Below are 20,341 nucleotides of genomic sequence, written 5' to 3' on the forward strand. Positions count from 1 at the left end.
CTAATTTAGCATTATTTTGGCTAATAACCCAATTTGTGCACTACAGTCCACATCACTCAGGGCTGCACAGCCAGCCAGCTGCTCCTTTAGGCTACAGTGTAGAGCACAGTAGTTATTGTCCAATTACAACCAACGGAGTGTCCACTCTTTGTTCAAACAATTATGCCTAATTAATAATATTATTATTATTGCTACATGTCACTTGTCTGCTTTGTATACTGTAGCTACCAAATAATGTAAATAATGAAAATGATGTTACATGTAGTGAGGACAAAATGAAAAGCCCACCTCTGCCCCCCTTTCTTTCCACTTGTGTCCTTATGAGTTATTGACTGTGTTTATTATGGTTTTGTTTTTTAATAAGAGGGAGAGTCTGTGGGTTAGCGAGCAAGGAGGGAGTGAATAAGTGAAACCGGGGAGAGAGAGAGAGGGAGGGTGAGAGTGACTGGATGAGCTGAAGAGGGAGGGAGTGGATGAAAGGGTGAGGGAGAAATGGAGAGAAGGGCTTTATACCACACAGTATTTAGATTATATTTTACAGCACACGTGCATAAAGAGGGGGCGTGAATTGATGAAAGGGTGAGAGGGAGTGGATGAGTGAGGTGGGGGGGGGGGGGGTTAAGGAAAGCAAGAGTGACTAGAAATATGATGGCGCAACTGAGTGAGTGAGTTAAAGGTAGGAGGGTCATTGGGAAATGCGGCGCGCTGCTTATAGACACAATGTATTACACACACTATTAGATCCATGATGACATGAACAACATGTCTGGTGTTTGCGACTCCGCCAAGTGGAGCAGGAAAAGATTTCGGCTTGTTTTGGTCTTGTTTGGGAAGCACGCAAGCATCGCTCCGTTGTTTTGTTCACCGATTGTCCAGAGTGATGTGTTATTGTCTTTGGCCGCTCGTGCCCCGTTAGAAGAAGCGGTGCAGGAGGAGCAGTGCTCCGGTCAGACCACTCCCTTCATCTGCCGACAGAGGGACGTCCCTCCACACCGACTGGACCTCCCAAGCCCTGCTCAACGTGCCATGTCAAAGTAGCCAATTATCACTGTAATGACACGCAACTTGACGACCAGTATATTTCACTGTGCGGCTCGCGACGCGCTTTGGTTTTACCGACGACTGCTAATTAGACACGATTTACATTGATCCAGTAGTTTGTCTTAATTTCCCCGCCAGAATTATCGCCCACTATGTTGGTTTTAGGCCCAGGGTCTTTGTGCTGAGGACACCTCAGCAACTACTAGTCGATTAATCGGTTAGTGTGTTAGAAGAGAAAAAAAAACGATTATGCAACTATTGTGCCATTAATGCAATATTTGAGGATATAAATATGATAATTTGCTCCCATTCTTTGTCTAGCATTATACTGATTATGAAACGTTTTGGTTAGATAAATGAAGCAATGTGATATGAGTTTAACAGATGTGCATTTTTCTCTCTTTACTCATGTGTAGACCTAGTACTAAGAATTCTTGGTGCCGAAACCCTCCCTTTTGATCCGGGCTTGGGGCTGGCACCCTTGGTGGTTGGGCGGGGCGACATCTGTTGGGGTGGGATTCGAACCCGCGGTCGTTTGCGTCCTAACCCAATGCTCTACCACTGAAGTACAAAACCCCTGAAAATTTTACGCAAACCAAAGTCATAATTTTGTGCAAGCGTGCGTATGTTGCAATAATGATATTGACGTAAACTTTATTTTTGTTGTTATTATTACACAGGTTCAAACATGCCTCGACGGAGCCGCATTGATATAAAGGCTGTTCCTCATGCCATTACGGTGTATATGCAGCTATTCTTTTCTGCTGCCAACGCAGTGAAATCAACCGTCCTTGTTTTATCTTTAGTCATGTCAGTCGTGTCTGAGGTGCAAATAGATTCAGTTTATATAATGCTTAATCTAGTGCCTGATTTTGTGCCTGATTTTGCCTTATTGCCATCGTGGCAAGAGTGTTTCAGCGTTGTGACTCTAAATTTATCTGTTGCCTGTTTGTAATTTTAGCTCCTTAAAACTTTCTGAAGTCTTGTCCTGTCTCTGATCCGCAGCATTCTGGGCAACGTCACCCACCATTTCCCTAAGAAGGCCTGAGTGTGCTGAGTATCAGAGCTCTGGATCAGTTGTCAAAGGGTCAAACTATCCAGCACATGATCACTTTGTGTTCAAAGTTTCTTTGATTTGACTACTGTAGAGTCATTTACTCTGCCTTCAAAAGTCAGATAAGGTTAAATCCAATCAAGTCTTTATTTACTTTTTCTGCTCTGAATCTTCTTTACATTTAATGATTACATTTCACAAACTGTGTCAAAACTGCTCAGAATTAATGTGAATTACTAGCATGCATCCAGTCCACAAGTATGCATTCTAATCACACTTTGTCATTGAATACATTTTATTTCTACTTGTATGATACGTTTGTAATAGAAAAAGATCTTAGATGAACTGCCCATTCATCCAGAACAAGTACATCTTCCACAGTGTCTCAACCAGCCAGTAATAAATCAGCAAAGCTAGAGACACACTTTGACTTGATTAATGCATTGTTAGGCTTTGGTTTGGAATTGCAAGCAGTATTGTTTGGGGATTTTTTTTTCCATAGTCCTTTAGCCTCCTGCTGTGTGGTTTTATTGTGTTTGGGGGAATTTACTGTACCATTTACTGTTTAGGACAGCTAAGAATCTAAAAAAAACAAATGAATCTGATACATTGATACATAAAGACAGAATGAAATAATATTTTCTTCAGTTTGCTATCGTTTTGTGTGTGTGTGACTGTCATGAGGTTAATGCTTTCTTTGTTTTTGGTTTCAGAAGAAATGTGAGTCACACCAATTTTAGGTCTACACAAAAATGCATCAGGGGAAAATCCCACTAATTTGTTGTAAGGCAAAGTAATATTATATTACATTGTTTAAGGGCTAGATAAATATAATCTTAAAGTCAAAAGGGTGCAGAAAAGCTGTGCAGTTTCTGTAAGTAATGTTAATGAGCCAAAGACAAATGTATTTGTGTAGCCGATAAACAGTACAGTTACGGTTATGCCAACAGGACATATAATAATAATTGTACTGTAAACATCCAAAACCTACAAAGCAAACAGCAAATATATTAACTCGATTTAAACTAGATGTTTTTTTTTTAATCCTGAACTTTACTCCAAATGTTTTTTTTTCTTATCTACATAATAGCTGTGTTTGCAATCATCTGCATTAAAATATCTGTAAGATTGGTTCCACTTTATTGACATAAATAAAGCAAAACTCAAAAGAAACAGTAAATATGTACAAAGTATAGATGTAATTTATCAGTGCAAAAAATACATACAGGAAAAGAGAGTTTTTGCATTGACCATTGTTTTACTTAAACTGTGTCATTTTCCTCCTTAAAGATAGGTTCACACTTTTTCAAGTGTGGCTTAGAACAATAGTCAGGTGTTCGTATGAACACTCAAAAGGGTCTTTCTAGTGTTTACCATTGCTCTGGTTCATAGTGGCCACAAAGAGATGACTTACTAAAATCATTTTATTGGAACTGATGAGGCCAAAGGTCTACGGTCAGTGTTCAGGACTATTCAAATAAATAAGACCTGAGCAGTGTGAGTTTATTAAATCAAGTGTATGTCAAGTCTTTTTAGTGTGGAATTTCCTCTTCGTACGTTACAGTTGAGTTGTAGGTGAAGGAAAGAAGGAATTTTGTGAATAAAACATTCTGCTACTTTTTAAATTAATTGTACACAGAGGGAGAACTGAATTTTGGCCATCATCACCTACTGTACAGACTGTAGGAAGCATCTCTTGGATGGACCTCTAGAAGGTCTGTATCAACAGGAGGAATGGTTACAGCAAGTAAAACCTGTTTCATTGTTCAAATGGGCATCTGACTCAAAAACTGTAAACCTGTAATTTGACTTGAATAATATCATTAAATCTTAATGTACAGCCGGCCAATTGGACCTGCAGTACACTACAGTGTACCATGTTTAGACGACTAAAAGCGAGAACAAGACACACAAAGTAGTGGTTTTAATATCGTGTCCTTGGGCCAGTTGGAGTGAGAGTCTGCTCTCTGCATGTTGTGACAGTTGCAACACTTGTCTCTCTGAGCAGGTGTCAACAGCCAAGTGCTGAGCTGAGTGCTCCACAGCAGAGGCCAGTCAGTTACCCCACACTATAAGGCACTCTTTGTGAATGTCTCAACATTCTCCATCTGAAATACCCTCTCTTATCTCAGCATGTAGAGCAGGTAACTGTTTGTGCAGTGTCAGCTGTCAAACTATCTCTCACATGACGGGTTTTCGTTGGACACAGTCTGTCAGAGCACATGTTAACTGTAAGTCAAATGTCCAGAGATGGCTCTGACGTCCCATGGTTGCCAGTGTTTACTGTAAATAAAGTGGGTATTTGGCACATTCTTAGTAATAAAACTAAAATATAGAGCTGAGAAAACTACATTTCTGATGCTGTCTTTCTTAACTGTATCAGCATGTTACCTCAAGCTATCACCTCTGATTTGAGACTGATGCATTGATCTTGAAGAATGCTACATTTAGCCCTAATCCTGACTCTAACCTTTGCCCCTCTAATACTTGAAGACTTAGGTACACAAGTACACAAGTAGGACAAGCTGCTGTTACAGGCTTCTAATAGACAAAGAGACCTCTGTCATTTGTAGACTTCAACAATATTTATCTCATTAAAAACAAAAAAGCTGCAAAGCTGTTCTTATAAAAAGGAAACAACTATTTTGTGAACAGGTTTTCCTGTTTTCTACTTTGTGTTCTCTCATTAAATAAAAACACTCTACAGAGCTGACCAAACTATGAAAGAATTTTTGAGGTTTAAGTGCCTGGTGTAGCTCTCAGGGCTCGTTTTAAGAGCACTGACACAAGCATTTGCGTGTAACCTCAGGTGCAAGCTGGTTTTACCAACAGAGGGCAGCAGCAGCTTAGACATGTAAATGATATCCTTATTTTCCATCCATATAACCTTACACTTGGCATAAATGTAATTTGCAATGGTACACAAACTGAGGACATATAGGTGTGTGAAATGGTTATGTCTAGTTCATCTATACATCCATTGTTTATTACCACATGTCAAGTAAAGGTGCTGCAGATGATCCCAGCTGTCACCGGATTAGATGATCGGTCTGTATTTGATCCATAGTAAATATTAATAAAAGCTGAATCATTAATGCAGTCAGTACAGACACTAAGGTTTGTTTTTGGCACAGTCTTAATGTAAGTTCACAGGCTCTGTTTATTTCACATTAACCGAGATTGTGTTGTATTTAGTTGTTAGATCTACAGCATAGACACCAGAGGTCTCTCTACATCCAACCTTATTACTGAAACTCCAATCCAGTCACAAGAAATCCTCAAGTCAAGCAGAAGTAACACTACATTGTCAAAAATAGTAACTGATGTTTGACAGAAAGATCTGGCTCCGAGTTTCTCCTCTGTGAAGAGTGTGGCTCCTTAAAAATATGGCAGAGTTGATGGAATTTCTAACATCTCTGCCTCTGTGCTCCCTTTTCTCCCCATAATTCTCAATGCTTTTCAACTTCCTCTAACTCTCTCCTTCCTCTCCTTTGCTCTTTGTCCCCAAGAGATCTTCCAAATGGAGCAGTTTGCACTAAAACTGTGTCATTCAGTGACCCGATTAATTTTTCTGCTGTTTTTCTATTGCACGGGTGATTCCCTCTATTACACAATCACTGTTGCTCGACATTCAGAAGCTGCAGTGTCGAGCACAATCTACGCTAACTCACACGAATTTTTAAGACTGACAGGATCCCCGCATCCGCCTAATTAACTTGTGCTCTTAATTGTTAAATTATTAGACCAGCTAAGTGAATAATAAAGTACTGTAATGTTGTGATCCTGTGTTAATTGTTTTGTACAGACTAGGACCGATCTTTATTATTGCTGTTATTAGTTTAGCTTAATCTTGTGGCCAGGTCTCGTGCTTAAAGGTTCTTCTTTTCAGTTCAACTAATAAACGTCTTTGTCTTCTAAGGGTGGTGATGGCAGGAAGGTTTCCCAGCATACACTGGACAGCACTAAATATCCAGACAGAAACATCCTTATAAACTGATCTGGTACCCTTCTACAACTGGTTTATTCAGGATTTCATGAGGCAATTCTGGGTATGGCTTTATGTCAGACTGCAATAAGAATTTAGCAAGTCAAATTATTATGTTATATTTCTGAATATAGGGTTCAGTAATGCACATAAAAGAGTTAATGTACGTTAATGCAGACAAGCATTCAGTGACAGTGATATTAACTGAGAACAGTAAAATTCACATATGTAAATGTTGCAGTTCAGGAATGCATTTGTGTATACTTACCATATTTGGTAGCTCTTAATATTACACACAGGGACGTCTGCCTTCTATATTGTACTGTATATTTGCTGGGTAATAATACTGAAATTATTTTAAACATACTGTAATCTAATCTATATATAAAGTTAAATATAATTCCTGTATATATGCCTTTAATAAAATCTGATCAGTATGTTGCGTTGTTGTGTACAAGACGTCTGCTCTATAGTAGACATACTGTACATGCACTATGCACACTGGGACCCAGGAATTGCTTGTGTATAATTAAGACCCACTGAATCTAGACCCTCAAGGCATTGCATTTTTTGTTCCCTCTTACCAGCTGTTTCCGAGCCGGAAACACAACTATTCTCACTCACACACTAATAAATAAGCACCTGCCTCCTGGACCTTTAGGTCATTACGCTGGTGAGGAAGAGTGCACTCTGCTGCTCTAATTAATGTGTGTTTCTGCCTTCTTGAAAGGCCTTGTTATTCTCTCCCTGCTCTCACACACCTACTATAGTAGACCAGTGTTTTGTCTGCTGCTTTCAGGTCTTGTTAAAGAAGAGCAGGCTGTCTGGGTTTTTGCTGCCACCTGCATCCATCCATCAGAGGTGAATAGAACATGAAAGGTTTAGTTAGACTCAAGGGAGACGATTTATTTGGGATACATTGGGCAGCAAATACAGAAACGTGCTTACTTCCATCAGTCATCAGGATAATGTTGGTTGGTGGCAGCGTAATGGAAACAATGATAGAAGCATAATGGCTGTGAACCTATTTGACAACTTATTCATATATTTGAGAAGGATATTTACCTGTTTTTTTCTCCACCAAGGCTATTTGTGCATTTTTATTCGATGGTGTGAGATTGAATAGTGGTATTTGCATTATATTGGTATTTTGTACAACACAACTGAGACTATGCTTGCTAACGCAGCCATACACTTATTCTAAAACAAAACAGTCTCACAACTTTACCCTCTTGTGATGTTTCAGCATTGTAGAATAAAATCTATATGTTATTTCCTAAGATCTTATTTCTGCTTTATTTTCTTACTGCACTAGATTTTTTTACATTCATGGTACTTGTCTGCTATTGTATGATGAAGTCCTTTGAGGTTACCAAGGCAACAGTTAAATCCAGTTTCATTTTGGGTATTTTATTCTATTCTATTATTGCTGTTTGCATTTCTCCCAGCAGTGACCCTATAATTAGATTTGTCTTATTCATGCTCACAACGACAGAGCATTAATTCCTGTCATTGATTAGTAGTTGAACAAAGAGCCTCATGGAGTGACTTTAGTCCTTCCTTACAGAGAAGGGAATCCTGTCCTTTCTATAGACTTGGACAATCATTATTTAGGTTTTGTTAAAACAAGACTGTGTCAGATGAGCATAATGGAAGGTGACAAAGAAAAAGTCTGGGAGCTCTGCCATGGTCAAGGTAGCCTAGGCCCAATCCATGAAGTGAAACACAGCAGTTGTCTGTATCTTCATATTGTCAGTATAAGCCAATAAACCACAAGTCACAATGCTGTGAGGAGTAGTTGCAGATATTTTTTTTAATTTCTCATACTGAAGAGGCTTTATGAAAATAAAAAGTCCAAACATCTGGTGCAATCATGGTACTTAAACTCGGGAGGCACTAAATTACACTGTTGCTGATAAATCTCACAGGAAACGACTGCAGATGACTAGAAACACCCCTGCTTCAACTCTGATCTGTTAGCTCACAAGGTCAAAACCCTGATGGCATCTTCAGCTACAAATGATTCATGTACAGCTGTTTTGCTTTTTGTATGAGTTAAGATTTACGTCCCTTCACCGCTTCCACTATCCCTTATTGCCATTGTCCTGAAGAGGAGGGGTCACTGCGGATTTGTGTAGAAAGGAATCACCTTTTAAAGAGGATCTCAATAAAATCAAGCACAGCCAATGCCTGCCGCCCACATGAACATTACCAGTCTCTTTATTACGCCTCAAATTAACATAAAAAGAGCCTTTGTGCTGGTACTACTTATATTGAAGTATTGTATGGAGGATTCTGCTCTTGTTATTGTCGTAGTGACATCCATTTGAGCTCATCGGAGTATCACCAAGCCATCCAAAGAGCCTAATTCAATTTTATGTTTGTGCATGTGTGCTGGGGGCTTATTGTGCAGCAGTGCATACAGTGTGCTAATGTGCTAATGCTTATAATTGGCGCAGAGATACAATTAATGGTTTTCATTGAAGGCCACCACTAGTATTTATATGACTAATAGTATCATCTTTACTCATGTTCATCTTTGCCTTTTGTAAGCCTAAAACAAAAACAATCATAACATGGTTTAGATTTTACCATATGCTTGCACATTAGTAGCTTTTGTCTTGTTTACACTGTGTGGGTTTGTGTGTGTGCCTGTCAGTAACAGACCAGACGTTTGCGTGGGGGGGGGGCTGTTCCAGTAGTAAGTGCAAAGCCGCAGTGGAGCCCGTCCCCTGCTCCCTCCCTAAGATGCCTTACTTGTAGTGAGGAAAGGAGCTGCAGCCTCTTGCCACTCCTTCTCTTTCTGCAATTGGAAGAAAGAAGCCACCTCCCTCCCCTGTTTCATTGGGATGCAGGCAGTGCAGTGTGTGTATGAGGACAGGGGAGAGAGAGAGAGGTAGCAGTCAGTGCAATGGGATAGAGGAGAGTGAGAAGGAGGAGGAGAGTGAATGAGAGCTGCTAAATCTGCCTTGCCTGCGTGCCCGCCTGTCGTCTGCTGGAACTGGGTTTACTGCCACGCCACGCTGCACTGGCACAGAGCAGAGTCACGGCCAGTTTGCACCACCGTCCTCACACTCAGTACCGGTTCTCACGCCAGCAACACCACCAGCAAGGAAAAACAGGGACTGAGCTCTGCAGGCTTTTTCCATCATCAAGGGGGACGCAGCAGCTACGAACAACCCAGACGCTACAATTTAGGCACCAGCTGCTACCTCAACCATATCCCCCTCCACCTTATCCCATTCTAACCAACACCACCACCACTCCTCTCTTGTGTTTCCCTATGCCCTTGTCCTCGGTGGCTTCTCTTACCTCCCTGGCCAGTATATGGATAGAAGCTCCCTGTTTCAGCTCATACAAGAGCAGGTAAGCAAGCAAGCAGCGGCAGAGGTTTCTATGGTTACGGGCTCCTGGCCACATCACCATCTATACAGGGACTGAGACGTGGAAGCTGGGGTGAAAGCTGATGTTAGGATTGATAGCAGGGGCTGTCTGTTTGCACGGGAAAATAAGAGCATGAGACAACACGACGGATGCAAGCATCATGGAGCCATGTGGGCCCACGAGAATGTAAGGTCAGATCATGAGCCACAGCAGGAGGGGGGCCATCATGTCTTGGCTCACAAAAGGGATAATGGGAGGGATGAATGTGTGTGCAAATAGATGGATGGATATGTGAATGAACGTATGGGTGAGCTGATGTGTTATTCTCCAATGAATGAAATCCAAATCATGAAAATATGGTCATTAATAAAGAAGTTATGTAGCTGCTGCATTAGCGTCTGCAGCAAACATGCTGTTTGTGCATGTCTGTGGGACTGTTCCTTTGATTTGATTTTTTTTCTTACAATTTTCCTTTTACCTTCTTTCTTCTGTCTATGCACAGTGTAATTCCAGAGTCACACAGATTGTAAGATTATTCAGCTTCTCTTATTCCAACGGTCTAGGCAGTTTCTGCAAAACCCAGTTCTTATGTTTTCCTTTAGAATAGAAACTGGGATTTGGGTTTGATGTTTTTCCTCTTTGTCAGCCCCATCATTGAAGATGATTACCAAGAGCAAACACAGTGTTGGTGGCCATATTAAGGACAGTGAGAAATGTTCTTCTGGACATCTGGCTTCTAAGAATTGTCTGGACAATTGACTTTAGCATTGGTCTACCATTTCCAAAATGAACAAATCAAATTGGATTTGAAAGCAGATTCTGTCCAGAAAGCATGTGTGTACAGTTTGTGGACAGTGCAAAGTGCACTGTGTGTGTTTTTTAGCTCTATGTCACAGATTTACCTGTACGCTTTCTAGTGTGTCTCATATTATAATGCTGAAACAGCCTAATGGTGTTTAGGCTGATTGGCAGATAGATTGTGCCATCATTCTGTCAAAGAGGGAGAAATTGATTATCTGCCGTTGGGTTTAGGGGTCATGAGCGGCCCATCAGCAACACATTGATCAACATACCACAGAGCTTTGGGGGGAGGTGTGTGTCTGTGATCACATGTACAGTTGCATTTTTATGAATGTTTGTGTTTTTATAACAAGTGGTGGAAACCTGTGTGGGTTGTGTGAAGATGCTTTGTAGACACACTTGTGAGTCATTTACTGTATTAGTACTCGATACAGTAACAACTACTTAGTGATACCTCAACAATATATTTTCCTCTGCACACATTTTAAATGCTGTATCAAAAAGGGTGAATCATCTTTGTCAATATCATTTTTTTAAGTAGCTTTGGGCTGGAGATGAAGCCACTATTTGCAAACCGTAACACGCTGCTGGTTGTGTTATTGATTGATGAGTATTCTCTACTTGTGCTGGTATGTTCATATAGACAGTTTGCAAGGCTACAGTTTAGCAGGCTGCCGTCCCATTAGGCTCAAGTCTAGAACAAATCATTCATACTGGCTGACAACAGCTTTTTTCTACCTTTGGGACTCCATGCGGCGGTCTTTGATTTGGAAAGGTCTCTCTAATTAAACTAGAATAAAGCGAAATCTGCCAACAGCTTTTGGACAGAGAACAGGTGAGCTTGGTTTTAACAAAGTCTGCTGCCTGCCTGAACACTGGCCACATTTTTCTCATCTTTATCCAGGGAAATGTTTTGAAGGGCATGCTTCACTTTTTGAATTTTCATGTTCACTGGAGGCTTCCCACAAAGTCCGCACTATGCGTCTGGTCTCTAACAAATCCACAAGAGCAACTGGAGGTCAGGTGCTTTGCTTAAGGGCATTTTAAGTGTAGTTGTTTATTAGTTTTCATAGTCTAAGGTTTTAAGTCAGCAACCTCACACATTAAAAAAAAACAAACACTTGATCAGCATTTTATTCAGGCTAACATGAGTGTGGGGTTTCCTGGGGATTTCCAAAATCAGTATAAGTTGTTTTGTAAAAAAGATCTGGACACATTTAGTTTAGAAGATCGCCGCAGGTCTAAACTTGAGGGGCCATTGCAGCCCTGTCACACTGAACCACACGAAAATGCTGCAGGGGTAAAGAAAAAGAAAGCAACAGTAGCAACATGACTGAGTTTATTAGTCTTTGTCTGCAGGAGGTTGCAATGCTGAGCTCAGGCTATTTCTGGCCTATGCGGACGCACACATATGCTCCTTATCAGTACACACACACACGCACATAGTTTCTCACAGTGTTTCTATTGCAGTTTACTGATAAGGCAACTTGATAGTCAGTAGGACCCATCTACTAAAGCATGCTAAATGTCTCTCCCATACAGTTAGTGCTTCAGTTTTTATCAGGTTAATTTCTCTCTCCTTCATAGAGATTTTAGTTTCCGAATAGTACTTTGACATATTTATGTCAAGTAGAACCAATAAGACTCTTATAAACTGTCCCCTTTCATCATTCTCTGACGCTAATTTGAATTGAGTTGTATTTCAAAATGCCTTGGGCTGTATGTACAGCCCAGGAAAGGCTTGAAAGTCTCTCTTCAGTTGTCTACATTTAAGGATAGAAAGTGGTTTGAATCTCAGGGCCATCACATTACAGTGCAACACTGGTCAAGTTTGGGCATAATGATGTTAACAGCAGGGCAGACAATGCATTGTGCATTTATTGTGCATGTGATTATTACAAAGTCAGTTTCCCAGTTGTTAGTGAGGACCGGTGAGTCTTAAGGGCACCAGAGTCTATTCAGAAGGGTTTTATCTGATGCCATGCAAATGCACTCTGCTCTGTAAATGCCACTGCCCTCTGCAGACACACAGTCCAGTTAAGGCTTGATTGCCCTGTTCCCAGAGACCAAAATATTCTGTAGTATTGGCTCTATGCCACCTGATCAGCACCGTGTCACTAAAACTGGGCCTGGGAACCAACATCAGTGCCTGTTCTCCATTCTCATTTCGTGGAAGTTTTGAACACCTTTTTCCCAACATTCAACCTATAGGAACAACATTTAAAACTTTTGCTCTGTATTCACTGTAATCTCTTAATAATAAGTAATAAGTATCTTCTGTGAATTTTCGTAACATTGTACACACGCTATACTACAGGTCAAATATTTATAAATGACTGGTGTTCACATGTTGCCACAACAGATGACAGATGACTCTAGCTGATTATTCCGGTCTAGTAAGAAACTTCAGTAAATTCCCCAGTTATTGTGACTTGTGTAAGTGTGGCTGCTGGCCAGACAGCATCATCAGAATTTTTTTTAAGGGATTTCCCCTTAAAAGGCAATCCTTTGTGAAACTGTGTGTGTGTGTGTATGTGTGTGAATGTATGTGAATATGTCTTAAAATAAAGTATGAATTTACTTTCTATCACATAATTGGTTAATATTTGGGACTCTTTCAGCTAAGATCACCCTTATGAGACAAAAAGCAGGAAGACATTGAAAAAATGTAATATATTTTATCATAATTTTTCTCATGCCTACATGTCTGCTCTCTGTCTGAAAGGTTGTGGCAGCAGCATTTGGTACAAATCTGACATACAGGGGGGTATGTCATTGGTGGTCTGTCAGGCTTCTGACCATGTTTTTGCCTAATGGGATTTGTTGTTTCCTCAGATTGGTGGCGTCATTATTAACCCCCCCATTGACCAGATAGATAAGTCACTTGTGGGCCAGGGTCAGTCAGCCACTACTCTGAAGGTAATAGCAATCCCAGGCATTAACACTGAGATCATTCCCCCCGCACTCAGCCTTCCACTCCTGCTCCTCGTAGTCATTTATATATTTTTATTCTGTATCATGTCCATCGGCTCCCATCTCCTCGTGAGCGAGCCAAATTTAATTGTCTTTGCTTTAATACCTCCACTCATCTTGGTCCATCTCTCCTAAATCCAGTCCTTGTGTTCATCTTATTACCACCTTATTCTTAACTCACTGGGGTGTGTATTCTTCTTTGCCCTCGTGGGCATCTGATTCCTTTCCTCCTCTCATCACCTTCTCTGCCCCTTTTGTGTCTTTCTTTCCCTCTCGAATGCCAATATGCCAAAGGGAAAAAAGGGGGCTAAATGCAAGAAAGGGATCACACACAGGCGACTTGTAACCATGGTAACGCATGCAGCTTGTCAAAGTGTCGCCCTCACCAGTGTTGGATCGCTTCAATAACTGCTTCCCTCTGCTTTTTCCCTCCTTTTTCCAAACCCTTCTTTTTCTCTGTCCCCCCTCTCTCCTATCCATGCACGTCACAAGCCTGCTCAAGGAAAAAAAGAAACACTCATTCACCTACAGTCTACCTCATCTTCCTAATTGATAACCCTAATTGGCTACAAGAACCAATCCTCCACACCCTTGTAGTCTCTGCAGAAATTCCCCCTTATGGAATGTTCTTTCTGAATAAGGTCAGGCAACGAAGGAAATAGTATCTGTGCAGTGTGACAGCTCAGCATCAACTCTTGGTTTGCGGAAATGTGCACAGCCATATACAGTGTGGCGCTGTGTCTGAGTCTTTGCTGCTGCTGTATGTGTAGTGATGCACTGACATATGGAGGCTGACAGTTATCAGACGTCCCTAGTGTGGCTCTCTGTTCCCTCTGTCAGCCTGGGCTAAGCCAGGAGCACATTACAATCTGATCTATCTCCACCACTGTAGCAAGTGGATGCAGAGTACTGGAGTGTGTCACAGCCCTGTTATAGGAAAAAGAAGTGGACGACTCACTGCCAGATTGTTTGGTTCGGCAGACGCAAAGAATAACAGAATTTTTATTCTTTGTGCATCTTCGTTTTATTACTGTCTTCTCTCTGGCTGTCTCTGCTCTTCTCTCTTCTATTTCATACCTTTAATTTCATCATTTTTCATTTCTTTCATCGCAGGGGCCGACCATCCACCTCCCTCTCCCGTTTTCCATTTCTTGCCTCTCCCCTTTTTTGCTTTCTCATCTCTTGTATTCTCCCCATGTCATCCTAGTGGCCTAGACATCACTAGTCCTCGCCATACCAGCTCCATTTTGCTCAGCTTTCCTCAAGGGAAAAAAAAGGGGCTGTGTTTTAACAAACAGCCATGGAAAATACACTTAGAGGATTATCTAAAAATAGAATGGGCCCATTTTCTTTCCCATCATGGTTCATTTTATACACAAATTTGTTTAGTGGATATAACTTTGGTATATGTATTTCAGGCTGGCCTTGAGATTGCTGTCTATCAGTGTCTAACATTTAGGAGTGGAGTGTGGGTATGGTAAAATGTGTGAGAGACAAAAACCAGGAGCAAGACATTGAGTTGATTTTGACCTTCATGTGTACACAGTCTTCACTCAAACAAAAAAATGTGACGTTAGTGTCCTTGAGACTATGATGGCTGCGTAGGCACACAACCTCAGCTCATTACCTAAAAGCAGTTCTCTCGCTGCAGAATTGTGTTTGTGAACATAAAGCATTATAATTATCATAACTACCAAAATCCTCTCACTATACCAACCAGCAGTGGGAAAACATTAATTTCGAGTTGAGCATCATGAAAACTAACCCATTAGTTCCTGCCTCCACTGTTTTTCCCAAGTGAATGAATACGTAAGTGTTCAGGGGAGTGATAAATGCAGATTAAATGGAATTAAATGGATGTTTACCTTCAACTTACCTTCTGTAAAACCCCTGGAAACAGTGTAGGGGTGAGCTAAACACATACAGAAAACATGTCTAGACAGAGAAAAACACACTCTGTCAAACCAACAGATTCCATGGTTCCTTCACTGAGCAGCATAGCTTTAAGGTTTGAGCTCCCTGCGGTAGAAACACCTTGTAGTTTTATACCTTCTCTTCTCATGTACCCAGTGCAACACTATTTTCTAACCATGTCAGGGCTCGCCAGGTCCAGGCTAAGGTGGCCTAGATGGGATTGTTCTTGTGGACTCATGACATGAGCAACGATTATCCAGCACAACTGACTCCACACTGATGCAACATCTGAAAGCTCAGTCCTCCCTGGGGCAAAAAGGAGCTGTTGGTTTACTATCCGAAAACCTAATGAGGCTGTGTTAGCATTCAGGAAACAGTCAAATGAGAAGCAGCCAGGGCTCCTCCCATGTGGTCTCTTTGTACTGCTCCAGTTTGTCCTCAGGCACGTTTTCCCAAACAGTCAGATGCACTAAGGAGAGCTGGCATGAGAAATTAACGCTCTATTGGAGAGCAATTGAATTGCATTTAGGAGCAGGTAAGGGAGGAAAATCAAGTAATAAGTGTGTGTAGCTGCTGTCCAAAAATTCTACATTACATAAACCCAGCACAGATACACCCTATACTTTAAAAGACATTTTTAGACCCGCTTCTATTTTAGACAACTGCACTCAGTCATTTTTATGACACTCTCCTGCTTAAATCAATTACAGAGAGCAGCACTGGCGTACAGGCATCAGCAATAATAACCCATGGGGCTGTGGGTCTCAGTGAGTGAGTGGTGATTATAAAAAACACACTGACTGCAGCAAATGTGAGCAAGAAAGGAGTCACACAGTCAAATGAAGCATCCACACAGGAACAGACTGAAAAGTCAACCTCATTTAATGCTAAGGGCTAACTTTTTCTTTCTTTTCAGGGAAACTGCAGGTCACTGCATATTAGAATGACATGTCCGACTGTCTACCCTCACTGCTTCTAACAATATGAATGATGCTGCTGTTTGTTTTGACATACCTGCACCCTTAATGAGTTTGAATGGAGCTTTTTTTTCGTTTAAAGGCGTCATAAGGGCGACAGCTTAATTAATACTGGTGTCAATGTCTAAGCTAATGCCTTCATCTCTGTTACTTTTCATTTTTCTTTATCCGCTGTGTTTCTGTGTATAACTCTTAGCTGTCTATACTGATGCATTCTCCCTCAGGGCAAACTGACACTTCATCTCTGCAGTGCTGCTTCTTATTAAATACATCATAACAGAACAACATCTTAAGTACTACTGTTGTCATGGGGTCTTTGTCCCAGTGGTCTAAGAATGGGATGTTGTTTTTCCAGCTGGACCCAGAGAACACAGGTTTCATCGCAGTGGAGAACTTCACCAGCTTGGTGGAGCACCATGAGCTGCAACTGGACCCGTCCAAACTGGACATGCTGTTAGCCATCGTCCAGAACAATGAAGAAGGACAGGTGTGCTACCAGGAGCTCATCGAGCTGGTGAGTAGATACCAGATGCATGCACACAGGTGTAAATAGTGATGTAAAGGGAGACTCACTAAAGGATTTCATGTCATGCACCACAGACAAACATTTCCACACATACAGACACTTTTGTTGGATTTCAGAAAGGTTACAGAATTGATTCAGACGGAGCCAGAAAGCTCGGCAGTGGTGGAAATTGACTCGACCATTCAGGTCATTGTCCTGCAGAAGGAGGATCAATCTTTCTGGTTAATGTGTCGGTAAATCCAGACACTTAACCCCGTGTGCAGCGATTATTAGAAGACATGCACAGCAAGTTGGCAGCAGATTTTATTTTTCACAACTATGTTCAAACACAGTTATACTGTGAAGACATATCAAATTGTTCTGTTTTCGTCTTTTTCCTCAGCTTTAAATTAGAGTTCAGAATCTTCTTTTTTCATCTTCTTTTTATTCATTCCCTGCCTTTTCACCTATCCATGTTTACAATTGTGCTCCTATTAGACATTCATGTAGAGCTTTATATGTGAAAAGCACAGATGAGCACCTGCCTTCAGCTCCTGGCACCATACGGGCCTAAGCACCATGATTAATTCAACACTGTGCAATTTCTGGCATATTTTTACTTGCTTAAGCTCATCTTCCTCTCTTGCGTTGTCTTTTTATTTATCTTTCTCTTTTTCATCTCTTTTTCTGGACTTGTGGTGCGCTGTTTATGGCCACATGAGGCCACTCAATTTGGAGCAGGTCCCATTTATAGAGGCGTCTGTCAGAGAAATCACCATAGAGGTGCTGCACCCACAAATGAGTATACAGTTTTATTCCTTTGTCATTCTTCAAGTGTCATTTTTTAAAATCCATCTAATTTGAGTGCATTTGCATCTTCCTCAAGTCACATAGCATCATCCCCCTTTATTATTAACCTGTCCTTTGGAATACTCAGATATAATTTTTCTCTTTTATTCATCACTTTTTGTGAGCATATGTTGAAGAGGAAAAAAAGCTCTCCTTTAACTCAGACGCCATCAGGGAGACACTTTTAAAACTGCCCATCAGCCAAATGCAAATTGCTTTCGATTAGCCCAGCATTGCTAGTAGCAGGCAGTAATCGGAGGTAATTTGAGAACACCCAGCCTCACAGAAATATTGACCCTGAGATTTGATTTTATAAAGATTTGTCTGATACACACATAGATCAGAAACTCACATAGACCATCCTCCTACCTTTCTGCACATGCATACAATTAGCATATATATGAACACTTTGATGTATGTTATTAATTAATGCAGCCAGCTCCCCTCACTCCCCTCTCCCAGACTGACACTCTCCCAAACATACACAGAACCTGATTCATACACATGAGTGCTGCCGGTACAGATTTGCTGACTAATTTAGAGGGTATTTGGATGTTGATGTGAATCAGGCTTCTCATTGTGCAGCATGTGATACTTGAATTCTGCAGGTCTCTGTTCTCTGGGATGAGCTCCAGCCTGCTATGGGGGAAAGTGTTGCATGACATTTTTAACCAGGTCATCATCAATGCTTCAAGCCCTTTTTTTTGCCAGCCTCTCCTTCCTTTGTGCTACTTTCTGACTCTTATCATTTTCACCTAATTCTCAGCATTTTCTTTTTCATTTTTTCGCTGGGTTTTTTGGTCAATTTGTCCCTGATCATTTTTGCTCTTCTCTCCATCTCAGTTCATACTGTATATGTGTGTCTCAGGCTGATTTAAAAGTAGCACTACGAAGTGTGCGACAGATGCCAGACATATTTTGCTTTGGAAAGTTCAGAGCTGCCATTATATTATAACCAGAGCTGTCATATTATTTATATGAGGTGCAGAATGTCTGTCTGTGTGTGTGTGTGTGTGTGTGTGTGTGTGTGTGTGTGTGTGTGTGTGTGTGCTTAGTCTATGCCTTTTCAATGGTGTCAGCCCACAATCTGTTGAGATTTCTCTCAGTTGGCTCTAACTTGTGTCTTCAGCATTTTTCTCATTTGTTGTTCTCTGTTTGAATTGCACCATTAAGCAACAGCTTCTCTGGTGTGTGTGGGTGTGTGTGTGTGGGTTCATGTGTAAGACTGTGTCTGACATCATTCATCTTCTACCCATCTTTCATGCAGGGCGATCTCAGCCAGAGAACTCCATCAGTTCAGCCAGAGGGATGAATAAGTAACACTTTTGTTAAAACCTCTCTTGGGGAGCAGTGCACACACACACACACACACACATACAGACACACACACACACTCGCAAAGAATTATAAGCCTGTATCTGACTACTGATTCACAAAGTACCTTTACACAAAAATTTCACACAGCAGAGACACACAACTGGTAAACATTTTAGAAGCTGTGACACATTTCTCCACAGTCACACTCAGACATGTTGCAGAGAGACACCCAAGGTGTCAAAGTTGAACTATGTTAGGACTTTGGGGGGACAAGTCTGTAATAGACAAGCATCTGTTTATAAATTGAGTGTAAACCAGGGCATCCGGAAGTTGAATTCCTATGTGTGTAATTGCGCATATTGATTTCTTTAAACAGAGTCCTCCAATGCTATCATGTACCAGCTGTGTAACTGAAAGAGTGTGTCGTTGTTTTCCTTCGGGTGCTAATTTGGCTAATGTTCGACAGAGATTCAAAATGGCAGCTGTGGTTAATTACTCGGGCAGAGGGTGTATTTTAGAGATTATAGTGATGGATTTTCTTTCTTCCGGTCGAAGGGTCTTAAGAATCTTTCTTGTGCCTTGTTTTGTTTTCATTACTTAGGATGTATAGTTAGAAAAATGCTCATGTGTTGTGTATTCAAATTGCTGCTATAAACTCTGAGTCTTTTGCGAAGCCGATTTGTAGGAAGGCAAGCACGTAATGGAGAGGAGTAATAAACTCTGGGTAAAGTCTCAGTCAAGAAAAAACAGTTCTTGTAGTTGATATACGGTATTTTAAAGTTTTGTGGCGTTTTAATCATATTAAGTGTCCACAGTCCATCTCTCTCCAGGGACACAGATAACACCTATCAACATCACCAAACTTCACTTAAAGCTTTCTGTTTTAGAAAGCTTGCTGGCTAAAAGTGATGCACTCACTTGAATGTACTGGGGTGATGAGTTTTTTTTAGTTTAGAGTTAGAGTACAGCAATGATTAAACCATAAATAAAGGCAGTGGCAGCAAACTACTAAGGGGGGGAGGTGGACTCTCGTTTTAAAAAGATTTGGTGAAGAAAGAACCTGAGTATCTGGGTCAGGGTAGAATCAGGGAGGCTGAGATCTGCAGTGAGTGTTGAGAGAGAGAGAGGGAGAGTGAGGAGAGGGGGATTTTGGTCTTCTGAATGGCTCTCAAATTAGTTAGTAAATGTGTGTAACCTACTGGTGGTGAATCACTATGTAAGCTTGGATTATTGGCACATTGGACAATGTTCTAATAATGATATTATTTTACAGTGGGCATCAACAGAAGCAATTCAAAAATGGTCACCACCGAAAACTCTGTATCATTAATGGATTGTTATGCATCTACAGTGCAGATGCATGAATGGCCTTTAAACCATGTTTTTTTTAAATTGTTATTACTAATTAGTATTGAGCTGTGAGCTATTGACCATGTGGTGTTGCTAATTAATCTATCAAGGACAATTGAGTAGAGCTGAGAGCAGCATGTACAGTAGACAACACACAGCTACCATGAGGGGGAGGATGGACTCTTGCTGTT

General features: G+C 41.0%; 1 protein-coding gene across 4 annotated transcripts in view; it reads left to right on the forward strand.

The window, feature by feature from the left end:
- Positions 1–8,927: 8,927 nt before the first annotated feature.
- The window catches only part of rhbdl1 (rhomboid, veinlet-like 1 (Drosophila)), a 39,100-nt gene continuing 27,686 nt past the window's right edge, over positions 8,928–20,341 (forward strand). Inside the window, exons 1-2 of one of the 4 annotated variants that reach the window (XM_067489318.1) lie at positions 8,928–9,446; positions 16,485–16,643. In XM_067489318.1, the coding sequence (XP_067345419.1) occupies positions 9,408–9,446; positions 16,485–16,643 (198 nt within the window). In that variant the 5' untranslated portion in view covers positions 8,928–9,407. The other 3 variants (XM_067489320.1, XM_067489317.1, XM_067489316.1) reach the window with 3 other exon arrangements.

The sequence above is a fragment of the Channa argus genome, chromosome 20, assembly GCF_033026475.1.
Source record: "Channa argus isolate prfri chromosome 20, Channa argus male v1.0, whole genome shotgun sequence".
Classification (NCBI taxonomy): domain Eukaryota; kingdom Metazoa; phylum Chordata; class Actinopteri; order Anabantiformes; family Channidae; genus Channa; species Channa argus.